Genomic DNA, 15,493 nt, shown 5'->3' on the forward strand with positions numbered 1-15,493 from the left:
TAAATACAAATAGATATTTAATGTGGATCAAATATATGCAGATAAATACATTTCACAGCAGTCTGCAAGTATAAATCAAAACCTGTTATGCTGTACATTTGAACATTAGGTTATTAATATTGTATACATGATATTTCCTTTAATTATGGTACCTGTTATATCCCACCTATATCTATATTTTCTGAGTTATATTGAACTGCATCAGGTTATTATTGTCCTGTAGTATGTTGACATCTAGTGGCTTTTTGGGCCAGGACAACTTGTTTATGATTTCTCTCTCTCTTTCTTCCTCTCTTAAGTGCTAGTTAGTCAAGTCCTAGCTAGACCCTCCCTGTTTCTTCCATGTTCCCTCAGTCAGTGTTAGTACTTCACAGAGACAGGGCTTAGGAAGGTCATTGTCTTTTTATACTTCAAAAGACTAAAAAATAAAGTGACCACCACTAAATGTCAACAAATTATTCTTCTGTTTGGCAGAAAACAGCCACAACGTTGCTATTACACTACGTCTAACAACCACAAACAGAATGCACTAGATAGATTCAAGCTGAACTCCAGGCAACAGATAAATATAAATTATATATAAAGTATATACAAGTAACCTGAAAGTTGTTTTGCCTGCCAAAGGTTTGGTAGTTCGCTCCAGCAAGTTCTGAAATTTACACGGTTTTACCAAAAAAAAACACTACCAAATGGATGGCAGCACTTACAGTTTAGGAATACAGTGGTGTCCTCGTTTCACCTTCAGTCAGCTGACTGGGCAATAAAAGAGCAATAGCAGACTCGCCCCTCCTATCTGTACCTTCTTTGTTAACAAATTTGCATGCAAAATACTTTACTGACTTCCAGTGCTTCCTCTCCCCTCTCTTAGTCTGAGTGCTACTGTACAGGAAATTGTAAGAGGCTGATACCAAGACATATTCGAGGACTTATACCAGCTGTATCAAACAATACATTTAATGATGTATTTAAAAATAGAAAATGATGTCGTTTTAATTTTTAACTGTTACTTTTTATCAGTTTGGAGTTCAGCTTTAACTTTAAAGCTTTGGTGGTAGGGTTAAATGATTAATTGTAAAGCTAGAGCTACACGAGTGAATTTAATCTTTCCCATTTGGGAGATCTGATCACTTCATAGGAATCTCTTTAGTAGCAAAATGTTTTCAGTGTATTGCAATTACGTAACTGCAACAAGTGTTTAAACCTCCATGTAGAAAGAAATACAATTGCCTGTGTAGCTCTAGCCATGGCCTTTGTCTGCTATTTGTCTGCTGTGTGGTGCAACAAACTTGCACACAATAATCTAGTATCCATAATTATTTTTGAAAATGCAAGTGGCTTCAATATACCTTTTTAAATAGAAACAATTATAATTGAAGTAATATTCATCCTACAATTACTGCAATGGCTGTTTTGATGTCACACACACCTACATTTTATATTGTCACAAATGAAAATGCTTTAGAGAAACAAATATGTGTAGATCTGGATCCTACAGAATGGAATACTGCTGCAGCTTTTAATACTATGTGTTCCTAATGCAATACATGAAGCCTATTGGTGTTGCTGCTGCCATTTTTCATAGGCAGCTAGAAATAATTGCTTACCGCTAAGGATAGTAACATATTGTCTGAAAGAACTAGTGTTCAATCAGAAAATAAACAAGGCAAGATTTTAAATAAAAGAAGACATACAAACTACAAAATTGCTCCATTTTCTCACAAAGTGCTTACTGCAATAAAGAAAGTGCTTCAGACAAAACATTTTTTGCTTCATAAATAAAATAGTTTGCCTATGAAATCATAAAACTCACTCACAACGTATCACTGAATTGTTTTTCCGAATGACAATATTACAAGGGATAATATAATGGATAGATCAAACAACAACAGCAATTGCTTGCACTATTGTAGTTTTACTTAAAATTCCAGTATTTGTTTAGAAAATGGTGCCAGCTTAAAATGTTCCATGTTGCTACTAAGTAAAGGGGCCATACTATAGAATTGTTTTGAAACAATGCCTGTTATTAACACCCACCGCTATATGCATGCATATTTGCATTTTACTAACATTTTATTTAAACTAACTATCCTTTTTGTGATTAATCAACAAAAAATTTACTTCTTGGAAAACCTTAAACTTACAGATTCAAATCAATCAAAGTTTCTAACAATGAGCTAATATATTACTTCCAATGTGTTTTTGACAGAGCCTCTACAAGTATTCATGGTATACCTGTTATTGAAAAAAAAAGAAAATATATATATATATATATATATATATATATATATATATATATATATATATATATATATATATATATATATTTTTTTTTTAATAAGCGATAACCATTTTGCCTATGACACGTGTCAAAAAATATGCCTATATTATGCCTCCTGCCCCATAATATTTTAGAAAACTATTGAAATTAAAATTATTAATCCAAGTATATAATACATATTACTGATCTCGGGCTCAACAGAACTAATATGTTAATATTATACTAACAGTTATTGTAGGATTCATAGGATTTTTATGCCCACAAAATCCTAATCAAACATTTTATCAGCTTTGTCCTAGCCCTAATGCTAATAGATCATCCAAACGTCTAATGCTTCTGGGACAAAAGCACCTAAAGGGCTCTTGTCACAAGCTTTTCTATAGTTTCTATTAATGTATATTGCTTGGTAAATACAAGCTGAAACAGACAAATATTTGATTTTGGGGGCCAACAAATGTATCTAATGTTTCTATCATACATCTTCATAATATTTACCTTATCTTTTGACTCATTAGGATTTCTGTTTTTCTCCAGTAATGACTGGTGGAAGGAAACGTAACAGCAAGACATATGACATATATGGGTAGTGACCAAGCAACTACAAAACCAAGAAAGCCAAACTCTGATAAAGATAGGAATAATCAGTAGAAGATTAGTAGAAGGGGTAGATATGGATTTATACATGCCATTTGAAATTAGTTGATACACTACATATTCAGACATAAAAAAAGCAACTTTCATGGTCTTCATTTTTCATTATTCCTGGGATTTAATACAATTATACAGAGTTGTGCATTTGCAAGTATTAGATACATAGGAAACTAAGCCTACTTTAAATTCAATTGGGCCAAAATGTATATAAAAATGTTGCTGATATAAATCATGCTTCCTTACCAATTCTAATTGGACTTAGTTTGGCTCCTGTTACTTAACAAGCACTAGCTATAATTATTGCATTGCAGTGTTCTCAACACAAATAAAACTGTAGAGACATTTACATTTTGGTAAATGTCTTTTTAACAGAATTGAAAATCCAGGTCCAGTATTTATTAAAACCTGGTAAATATGAAGGTTGCCATTTTTGACCTTCATCTGAAAATGCCAGTTGCCAGACTGTTTCCATCCTCAATAATTTCTGAGACAAGTATCTAGATCACAAAATTCAACATGAAGTCAATCTGATCTGCATACTAAAGCCTAGTACAAATGGGCCAAATGCCGGTCGCCATTTTTAATTTCTATTGAACTGACTGACATTCATAAAAATGGGCCGAATGTCGGTCAGCATTTTTAATTTCTACTGAACTAGTTGACATTCAGCCCATGTGTATGGCAGCCGGTCCAACAGAAGCCGGCCGTTCAGCCAGCTTCTGACGACGGCTCATGACTGAATAAAGTATGCTGACCGGCTCCCTTACTGGAGTGTTCTGGTTGGGGGGCTGCCCCCTGTCAGGACACAATAGATCAACAGGGGATATTGCAGTACTAACATTGTATAGTTAATACAGCGGGTCTGACCTAAATTGTCACATTTTGGGTTGAATGAAAAAAATAGTAGTGTGTAGAGGCTTACTCATACATAAATTGTTTGATCAGCATGAAACTTGTATTAAAGGTTAGCAATGGCAGTCTGCATACTTCCATACAAAAGGTTAACTTCCTACTGTATGTAAATTACAACAATGTACTTCTCCTGTTTCTCCCTTTTAGTCTGTTAAATATAAAATCTTTTCAAGTGCACCATATTCATGTCAGGCATTTAGAGTTGCTCTGTGTCTTGTGCACTCTTCCTGTGTTATCTTTACTAATACTAGTAATTAACCCTCCTAGTTCTCATCTTGGGACTACAGAATGATTTGCTTCCATATTATGGAGATGGAAGAGTAGGTGGGTTTCAGTAGTTTACCAAAAGACAACTAGGCAGGGCTGACATCCCTCTAAAATAATGTTGGGTGTTTTCAGACCACAAAAAGACTTAAGAGCCGATTTAATCTCTGACAAATCAACATCTGTTCTTTACTTTCAGGAAAAAGATAAAAACACAGGCTTTTACACTTTCCCCCACAGAGGGGTACATGTTTCCTATCCAGACTACATCTTTAAGCTGGCAGAGTTACAGATCCAATATAAAATCCTTTGATAAATCATTTAACAATTATATACCCTTATTCTGCGTGTAAGCAAACAAATGACTACCAATGTTCCACCTTGAACACTCTCTCCCAAAAACTCTAACATGGTTTTATTAAAGCTACCTTTTTGCTTATTTGGGCGTTTTTGCCAATATTGAGATAAAATCCACTGATATAATTACACACATTTGTGCGCTAGAGTAAAGAAACTAAAACTTCAATGTTGATCATCATCTACAGTTATTTATTTACAACGGTAATGTTAATGGTTTGCAAACTGTATACATTAGTAGTCCTCCAGGGCCGTGACGCCCACACACTATATATCAGTTTGCAGGACAGCATTCATTTTCCCTGGGAGTTGTCCTGTGTGGGCTGGAACTCAGTCCAGACGTTCTGTTGAATGTGCTTCTTTCACAGGCTTATGGGGATTAAAATTTGGATGATTTCCAAAATTCAAATCGCTTTTGTTCTGAAGGTTTTCTTTTTTTTTTTTATAAAATTACTAATATTTGCACTTTCTTATTTATATATCAAAACCTTGTTTGTTGGAAAAGTAATTTATAAAACTATACTGCATGACTGAATGTATGCTTCTTACAGAGATTGTCCAGGAATTACTATAATAGTGCCATGAGTTCTATGGTTAAAAAAACGGTTGCCTTTCTTCCTAATTTCCTGCCAAGGATACCATGTATACATAGGTCAGCAGCAGGGTAGGGAATACAAGGGATTTCTGTGTATCTGTATCTCTTTTGAATATAGATTCCTTTGTTTATGGAACTTGCCTGCTTACAGGGTCCATTAAATTTTAAGGAAACATACAGTTTACATTTGGACTGTGGCAAACAGAAGTTAATACAAAACACAGCTCCTCAAGAACCCCCTGTGCATGCATGTCCTAGATTTGGGATTATAACCTTTCCATATTAATATAGCACTTCAATGTCTATGTCATACCACAATTTGGCCTTAAAGCATCCACAGAAGCTATAAATACTGATGATGGCGGGCCTGCAAATTGTGGGCATAAATGTAACTATTCTTTGGATTGATCCAGCATCAAGCATCCAGCATCAATCTCATATTCAGTATCGATTTTTAGGACCTGTTTTTCACCCTCCTTTTCAATACAAATTAGTGGATAATGCCACAGGCTGCCCTATGCAAATTGTATTCTCAATAATATAAATTCAACACTGCAAGTTTAATATACAACTTTTAGTCTTATACAAATGTACAACCTGCAATAAAATAACCAGTAAAGTCATATTACAATTCACATGTTTACCATAAAATATTTTCCATAGTTTGTTTTAAAATCAATCAATGAGGTTTTATTTTACACAGAATTATTCTGATAAATATGGTGGGTATAACTATGAAGGTTGAAGCAGAACAGCACCTAAAACCTTAAGGTTAGAAGGGGAATGGTTAGAAGTTCTGTAGTATTTCAGGGCTGCCTCTGTCCTGGTTAGACTGGTTTCTTCATATTTCCTTCCCCATTGACAGTAAGTGACAGCAATAAAACTAGAGTCTAACCCTTCGCCACTCTATGAAAATAAATGACCAATTTAAAATGGAAACCTACTTATATTGTTTACAAGGTATGCCGATTTGGAAACCTAGTGTAAGTATTTAAAAAATGGTAAAGCAGTAATTCTTTGCAAAGATGTGCAAAGCAATCATGCAGTTCTGGGAATTTTCATTGCAATTTTCCCCTTCCTTAGCAATAAAAAGAATAAGAGTATTTTTACACAAAAAAAAACTTGCAAAGGATATGCAGTTCCTATGTAACATTTAGTAAACACTATATTTATTGAATGTACATTTTCATAAACCCAATAATCTTAAACTTATATTGCAGTTTAGGCAAGTGCTTGCAAATACAAGTTTTCAGTTGGAGCCACTCTAAAGTGGAGAATCTCTCAACACACAGCATAGGAACAATGCAAGTGAGAACACTGCTGAATGAATTTAACAACAGTGCACCACAGGAAATTAGAATTTGCAAAGCAGGTGTACCATTGCGTACTTTGCTCCATCTAGCAATTTTTTCGATGCAACAGTATGATACCATAGCAAGTATGTTTGGTTACCAACTGCTGATCACCATGTCTGGTAGGAGGCATATTCATTAAGCCAGTCTTTTCTAAATACTGACACTGGCAAGATGTCTTCCAAATGTGGTTTCTACATTCTGTTGCCTAGGGCTGATAGTGGAGAGTAGGACAAGTAATGCTAACAATGGATTTTCTGCTGTCTTGTTGAATGTAAACCAGATTAATTGGAATGCACATTTTATTCTGGTAACTTATGCCAGTTTCAAAACTCCCAACAGGAAATCCAATATGGCATAAAGATATTTTACTCCATGCTTTGTATGCAATGCAATGGAGTTCTATTCAATGGAGTTTATTAAGGGAGTAGAGACTGTCCACTTTGCAAAGTGACTGTTCACAGAGCTTAGTAAATAAAGCAGAGCTTGGTTCGTGATAATATTCTGCAAAAAAAAAAAACTTTTTTATTCCTTGTGCATGATATAGAAATTAAAGTGAACACAGCTTAGCCTTACTAAGCACAATGAATGGTCAATTTGCTGATCAGTTTCTATTCCTATAGTCAGTAAACCCCTATGTATTGGATTTGTCTTTTCCATTTTGTCAAAAACACACTGCACACAGCCTACATTTTATTGAGGTGACTGTCTTTGAAAGTGATTTAATGGTTTGTCCACACACATTAAAATTCTATCTTACAAATACCTTTAAATTTACCATCAGCTATACAGTGTGTCAGCCTACTGGAGTGGAAATAAATTAAATAGATAGTTAAGTAGGCTCTCATGCTACATAGTTGTTTGTAAAGTTAAAAGAGATTGCACGATTAGACTTTGATATTTATGCCAGCTTTCCTCTTAGCAAAAAGTATAACTCCTAATTATCCTAAGTTTGAAATTTCATATTTAGATTCTCTATTATGTATTTATCAAAAGCTGTAGTACAGACCTATTTGTCCTCATTTTGTGCTTCTCGTTATTGTTTTTTACATTTTGACTTTTCAGCTGTTGGAACCTATAATTCATATCACGCAGGGGGCATTACACAAAACACACAATCTCAGTTCAGGAACATATTCACTTTACACAAGCAACATAACACTTACCCCAAACAGATATTAAGACAATAAAACAAGTACCTTATACAATACTGGAAAGTCAAACATATACAATAATCTCTGAATAGAAATCTAACATTTGTAATGATTAAAAGGTTTTTCATTATCTCAAGGAGTTTTAGGGTGGTTTAATAAAATATGCTTCTGGTGGACGGGGCAGTCATCTTTGCATAGGGAGATATGATCACTGTATCCCTACTGCGATGTATGCAGGTGGCAACAGAAATCACAGATCTCTATAAATGATGCAAGATTTGGGCAAGTCTGGGAAGCTCCACTGATTCAGTGAACCGTTATGAGCCCCTTTGCACATTACATGACATTTAGACCTATCTATGTGTACTATGTCATGAGGATAGAGTAAGCACAGCTCTATGCAGGTTGAGGTAACTGCATCCACTGCGAAACAAGCATTGAGGACACACAAAGTAAAGCTTGAAGATAACCTTAACCAGCTTTTCCCATTGCTTAGTATTCATTAATACAGGCAGATCATCTATGCCAGTGCAGTAATAAAAGAAAATCATATTGCTTGAAAACAAATCAAACAGAATAATTGTGCTGAGTGTTGTATAATACAACTATTAAGGTAATGCCAAGCAATGAATTTCATGTTTTGATAGTCAGGTTCTCTGGTAATATTACAAAATAGTTATTAACATGTTTATTTTTCAGGAATTTTAATTTCCACTGGTATTGTTCCTATTATATGTATCAATTAATGTGCTTAAGTTATGTATTGCTTGATTTTTTTTACAAAACAAAAAACTAGTGCAGATACTGATAGCAACAACTAAAAAGGCAGTAAAATATTTAATGGAAAAACTACTCCCATAGCAGTCTAGCCATTCATTACTAAGCTTGGGGAAAATTACACTTGTGTGGAACTTCCCCATCTACTACTGCCCATATGCCTCCTGCATGAGTCCAGTCAAACAGTACCTGTACTGTTGGAGAAGCTGGTGGCCCTGACTGTTGCTCATCTAGGTATAACTGAAATATATATGTACTTCAGCTATTCATAAATTAGCAGAAGGTCATTCCATCAGTGTGCTCAGTGTTACAAGCAGTTCTTGACCAGAGGTATGGATCATTGTGCCTTAAACTTCAGCCCCTTGCTGTTTCAGGTGGCTTGAAAGGGAGGGAAATTAATATCAGGGCACAGTAACTCCAGGATCTACTCTGACCCACTGTACATTGCTTCACATTATAAAGCTTGTGAGTGTTACCTTATCATGAAAGGGAAACATGAGATATGTGTAATTACTTTAGGATATGCTGAATTTTATATAGCTTGTATTCAGAAAACGGGCTCGGAAAGGGTATGTTCTCGCAACAAAATTATTCACATTATTTTGTAAAGTTATTACTATGTTTTTGTTCTTTGTTATCTTTTACCTTGTGCAGCCTTTACACTTGACACATTGTAGGGTTTTGAAATATAATATAGGATACTTTGACAAAGGCCTCCTGTGACGTGGTAAAAAATGCAGTTTAAACACTTGATCTATAGTAAAACCATTATAATACAGTCATTATTGCTCTTTAGCAGCAAGAAGTGCAACCGTTCCAGTTTGTGCTATCTTATTGCCCCATAATCCCTAAGCAGGGGCCCAAAAATCTATTACTGACCGGTATGTACATAATACTTTGAAATGTATTACATAAGGGTGTGGAAAAAGAATACTGAGAGCCTGTACAATAGTTTTGGATTTGTGATCCACAAAAAAGGGGAAAATATAAGAAGGCTTTAGGCAAGGCCAAGTCAATTCACAAACACAAAACAGTACTTCACTTAATATACCGGCCTATATAATTTCACAAACAACAAAGAAATTGAAAATAAAAATTTAGAATACTCAAAGAAGGAGTATGATATTTGTAAGCCTGCTCCACTTGATGGAAATTATAAGCAATTTCATGACCACTGTGGTTATTGCAAGAATCCCAGGTTCTGTTCATGAACAGTTTGTGATGTCAGTTTTTCAAACATATGTACCTGTAGTTGCTCGTACACAAATTGGTTATTTTCATTATTTCACTGTTACTTTAAAAAATTCCCAGCAGAAAAGAAAATTGGAATTGATCAGTCAACTTTTTCCAAGATTTTCAAAACAATCTATGATACATTATCTTTGCAAAATTAGAAGCAACTTCTGCAAAAAATCAGTCCCAGTGGGAGAGAGATATACAATAGGACCTACTTAAAATGATTCTGGTTGAGGCCAATGAAAAAGTGCCTTCATCCTCCATGTGAAAGTCTTCAGATCCGAGGTATGGACATGGACTGGATAACCCAGGTTTTAACTTAATTCTTCAGCTTCTCGTTGAATTCCTTCACTTTGTATCTCGTGTAAATTACTTGCTTATTTAACACTGTGGTTGGGGTTCAGACCTGCTGAACACGTGTAGTAGAAAAGAACCGGCTTTTCTAACTGCCTTGATGGATGGTCAACTCAGACCAGCATGTGCCTCCGACGGTGTAATGCTAAGTGGTCTGAGCGGGAAAAGCTGCGGTCACAGTCTGCACATTTAAATGGCTTCACTCCTGTATGTTTGCGGTAATGCCGTGTTAGTTCATCAGAGCGTGCAAACTTCCAGGTGCATCCTTCCCAGGTACACATGTATGGTTTCTCTCCTTTACAAAGAAGAAAAAGAAGCAAAATGTATTATGTGCATTTGAAATAGACACAAATAAGATCATCATAACAATGTACAACACATTTTAATGTAATTCGCCCAGTAAATAAATACCAACTTTAACATGTTTAGTGTACTTTATACTTTCCCTTCCTTAGTTTTTATTTCATGTCTTCCAAAATCTATACAATAATAATAGTCATACGCATAGAAACAGTTGTAAAAGCAGAAGCAGCAGTGGCAATATACTGAAGTGTGACAATTACCTAGTTTTTAGGTTGCTTCGATTACAGAGTGGAAATAAAAGACTGCAGGTGCAGGTGTAGCAAACACAACTGCCTGGGAGATCAGACATGAGAATTTGCATCAGAAAATAACAGCTCACACAACAGCTCTACAGACAGGCTCTTTCAAAATCTAAAGTAAATGGATTTGGGTTCACTTTATGTTATTTTTTCCAAGCTTAATATGTTCTTAAACTATTTTTTTATATTATTTATTTAATACAAGGTGCACCAAAAGACATTGCTGTCACAGTTTTCTTAAAACAGCAAACAGAAGTTTTCTGTCAGTCTCTCTCCAACACAGCCTCAAGCCTCGTACACACGACCGTTTTCCTCGGGAAAAAAAACTGCTGGCAGAGCTTTTTTTGCTGAGAAAAATGGTCATGTGTATGTTTTTCGTTGAGGAAAACTGTTGTGGATCTCGACGAGAAAAAAAGAGAACATGCTTTTTTTTTTCTCGTCGGGAGACTCAATTTTCTCGTCGTGTGTATGCTTAAAAGTTGCATTTGTAATGGAGATAACACATTTTTCAAGCTGTAACTGACTGTAAAGTGCAAATCGTCTCTTACCAAACTTTTACTTAACACGCAAACTCATGAGATTAGCAAAAGCAGCCTCAAGAGTTGTGCAAGTGGAATCGAACTTCCCCTGCAGTTATATGTGTTGTACTTCACTGCGTTTGAGAACGAGGAGATTTTGTCTTGACCATGTGTACGCAAAGCAAGCTTGTCGAGTTCCTCGACAAGCCTAACAAGGAACTCGACGAGGAAAACGATGTGTTTCGCCCGACGAGTTCCTCGGTCGTGTGTACGAGGCCTGAGGCATGAAGCAAAGAAGCTTGGTTCTGGTTGATTCAATTCTTCTGTTTCAGATAATCCCGAATGGGATTGAGCAGTTTCAGTGAATTATTATGTTGTTCAGCTATGGCAAAATTGAGCAATTTTACTGAAAAAACATAGCTCATTCTGCTTTTACAATCTTAAATTTTATTAAAATAACACAGCCACTCATACTTGTGTCACCTAAACTTGTTATCCACAAATATTGATAATATATATATATATTTATATATTTATGACAACACTTGATCTTTCTGGCATTGAGACAACATTTAGAGAGCTATAGCGATAATGTGACTGAAGGTAAATAGTTATTGATAAAACATTTTTTTTTATAAATAGTTAAAAAGTGACAAAATATTATTTGAAACTTATGAACTTATGACTTATTAAAAAAACGTAGACTGTAATTGATCAAAAGCTATTATATTTTCCTTTTAAGCCAGGGCTGAGAAAAACCTGACAACTAGGTAGACAACATTTTTGAATGTTAGGAACTATCAACGTAAACATATTTCCCTTGGATCCTATAAAATGATAGTGCCTGTTAACTCATTGATTGAGCACAGTTAATGCTGAAAGATAAAGTGCTTGTAAACCCTCACATACAGTGGATATAAAAATGTCAGGTTTCTGTGATGTAAAAAAATGAGACAAACATAAATATTTTCAGAACCTTTTCCACCTATGTGCCCTATAAAAACTATTTAAAAAAGTAGCCGTGTTCAGAATTAAGCAATAACATTTAAACTCATGTTAAATGGGAGTCAGTATGCACCTTCCATCATTTAAAGTGCCTCTGATTAACCCAAAAATAAATGTTCAGCTGTTCTAGTAGGTCTTTCCTGATATTCTCTTAGACCTCGTACACACGACCGAGGAACTCGGCGGGCGAAACACATCGTTTTCCTTGTCGAGTTCTTGTTAGGCTTGCCAATTTTCTCCATTCCCGTCGAGGAAAATGAGAACATGCTCTCTTTTTGACTCGTCGAGTTCCTCGACAGTTTCCTCGCTGAGAAATGTACACAAGACCGGTTTCCTCAGCAAAAAAAAATCTCCCACCAAGTTTCTTGATGGATTCTGCAGAGGAAACCGGTCGTGTGTACGAGGCCTGAGTCACACCCTAAAGCAAAAGCCATGGTCCACAGAGAGCTTCCAAAGCATCAGAGGGATCTCAATGTTAAAAGGTATCAGTCAGGAGAAGGGTACAAAAGAATTGCACAACACAAAAATAATATATTACCCACAGTGAAGCATAGTGGTGGCAGCATCATGCGTTGGGGCTGTTTTTCTTCAGCTGGAACAGGGGCCTTGGTCAAGGTAGAGGAAATTATGAACAGTTCCAAATACCAATCAAATACCAATCATTGGTACAAAATCATCAGGCTTCTGCTAGAAAGCTGAAGAGGAAATTCATCTTTCAGCATGACAACGACCCAAAGAATACAGTGCCTTGAAAAAGTATTCATACCCCTTAAAATTGTCCACATTTTGTCATGTTTTTTGTGATAGACCAACACAAAGTGGTACAAAACTGTGATGTGGAAGGAAAATTATAAATGGGTTTCAACATTTTTTACAAATAAATATGTGAAAAGTGTGGCGTGCATTTTCTATTCAGCCCCCCTGAGCCAATACTTTGTAGAACCACCTGTTGCTGCAATTAAAGTGTTTTTGAGAATGTCTCTACTAGCTTTGCACACCTAGAGAGTGACATTTTTGCACATTCTTCTTTGCAAAATAGCTCAAGTTCTGTCAGACTGTATGGAAAGCGTTTGTGAACAGCAATTTTTAAGTCTTACCACAAATTCTCAATTGGATTTAGGTCTGGACTTTGACTGGGCCATTCTAACACATGAATAGGCTTTGATTGAAACCATTCCATTGTAGCTCTGGCTGTATGTTTAGGGTCGTTGTCCTGCTGGAAGGTGAACCTCCACCCGAGTCTCAAGTGTTTTGCAGACTCAAACAGGTTTTCTTCTAAGATTGCCCTATATTTGGCTCTAGCCATCTTCTCATCAACTCTGATAGCTTCCATGTCCCTGCTGAAGAAAAGCATCTCCAAAACATGATGCTGCCACCACCACGTTTCATAGTGGGGATGGTGTATTCAGGGTGATGTGCAGTGTTAGTTTTCGGCCACACATAGCGTTTTGCTTTTAGGCCAAAAAGTAAAAATTTGGCCTCATCTGACCAGATCACCTTCTTCCACATGTTTGCACATGGCTTCTTGCAAACTGCAAACGGGACTTCTTATGACTTTGTTTCAACAATGGCCTTCTTCTTGCCACTCTTCCAACAAGGCCAGATTTGTGGAGTGCATGACTAATGCCGCGTACAGACGGTAATTTTTTGTGATGAAAAAAAACTACGTTTTAAAAAAAACGTCATTTAAAATGATCGCGTATGGGCAAAATGTCGTTTTATGTCTTCAAAAATACGACAAAAAAAAAATTCGAACATGCTTGAATTTTTTGTGTCGTTTTTCAAAAAGTCGTTTTTTGCTTTACAGAAATTGACCGTGTGTAGCAAAAAACTACGTTTAAAACAACGTTTTTAAACCCGCGCATGCCCAGAAGCTAGTTATGAAGCGAGCTTCAATGGAAAAAAGTGGTGAACGTAACCTCTCTTTGCTAGAGCATTGTGAAAAAACGATGGTGTGTAGGCAACGTCGTTTTTGAAAATAAAGTTTCAAAAACTTCGTTTTATTTCATGATTTAAACCGTCGTACGCAGCATAATAGTTATCCTGTGGACATATTCTCCTGCCTGAGCTGTGGATCTCTGCAGCTCCTTCAGAGTTACCATGGGCCTCTTAGCTGCTTCTCTGATTAATGCTCTCCTTGTCCAGCTTGTCAGTTTAGGTGGAAGGCCATGTCTTGGTAGGTTTGCACGAAAAAACTCTGGATAGCCGCACTCCAAGATAACTTAAAATTAAGTTGGTCTTTTTATTTTCAAATGCACATGCAGTCACCGCAAACAACAGGTACAGAAAAGGCCATTTCTGTACCTGTTGTTTGCGGTGACTGCATGTGCATTTGAAAATAAAAAGACCAACTTAATTTTAAGTTATCTTGGAGTGCGGCTATCCAGAGTTTTTTCGTTCATGTGCTACAATTAGCATTGCCAGCACCCTGGTGGTTCAACAACCCTTGATGATCTTCGAGGCTCACCTGGAGCGGTGAAAGAATTGTCTGTTGGTAGGTTTGCAGTTGTGCCATACTCTTTCCATTTTTGAATGATGGATTGACAAGTGATTTGTGAGATGTTCAAAGCTTGGGATATTTTTTTATAACCCAACCTTGCTTTAAAACTTCTCTACAACTTTACCCCTAACCTGTCTGGTGTGTCCATTGGGCTTCATGATGCTGTTTGTTTACTAAGGTTCTCTAACAAACCTCTGAGGGCTTTAGGGAACAGCTGTATTTATACTGAGATTAAATTACACACAGGTGGACTATATTTACTAATTTGGTAACTTCTGAAGGCAATTAGTTCCACTAGATTTTAGTTAGGGGTATCAGAGTAAAGGGGGCTGAATACAAATGCACGCCACACTTTTCAGATATTTATTAGTAAAAAAAAATTAAAACCATATATAATTTTCCTTCCACTTCACAATTATGTGCCACTTTGTGTTGGCTTATTACATAAAAGCCCAATAAAATACATTGAAATTTTTGGTGGTAACATGACAAAATGTGGAAAATTTCAAGGGGTATGGATAGTTTTTCAAGGTACTGTACATCTAAATCAAAAAAGGAATAGCTTCACCAGAAGAAGATTAAAGGGGCTGGAAAGGTTTGTTTTTTATTTTCTAAATGACGTTGTTTGGACTCAAAACCGGAAATTGCATCAATGCATTTCGCCCCCCCCCCCCCACAGGCAGTCATCAAGGTCCTTGACGACGTAATTTCCGGTTGTCGGTGGAAAGCACGCCACCAGTGACGCTTCCCATTGTAATCTCTCGCCATAACATGCTTGATTTTACCTACCTTTTTGAAAGTATGCATTTTTAATCTGGCAATAAAACAATTGCCAAACAGTATTTCACTATTAGGCTCCTCTTTTAGGGCACTATTATTCACGTATGACTGATATGAGAGATCTTCTTTGCATCCTGAAGTTAATCCGCCATCCCTGG

The 15,493-nt window shown here is 36.1% G+C and overlaps 1 protein-coding gene across 3 annotated transcripts in view; it reads right to left on the minus strand.

The window, feature by feature from the left end:
• Positions 1-4,633: 4,633 nt before the first annotated feature.
• The window catches only part of KLF12 (Kruppel like factor 12), a 285,076-nt gene continuing 274,216 nt past the window's right edge, over positions 4,634-15,493 (minus strand). For all 3 annotated transcript variants that reach the window (XM_040341374.1, XM_040341375.1, XM_040341373.1), the window contains exon 6: positions 4,634-10,225. In XM_040341374.1, the coding sequence (XP_040197308.1) occupies positions 10,044-10,225 (182 nt within the window). In that variant the 3' untranslated portion in view covers positions 4,634-10,043. The remainder of the gene's footprint in view (positions 10,226-15,493) is intronic.

The sequence above is a fragment of the Rana temporaria genome, chromosome 2 (genome assembly GCF_905171775.1).
Source record: "Rana temporaria chromosome 2, aRanTem1.1, whole genome shotgun sequence".
Classification (NCBI taxonomy): Eukaryota; Metazoa; Chordata; class Amphibia; order Anura; family Ranidae; genus Rana; species Rana temporaria.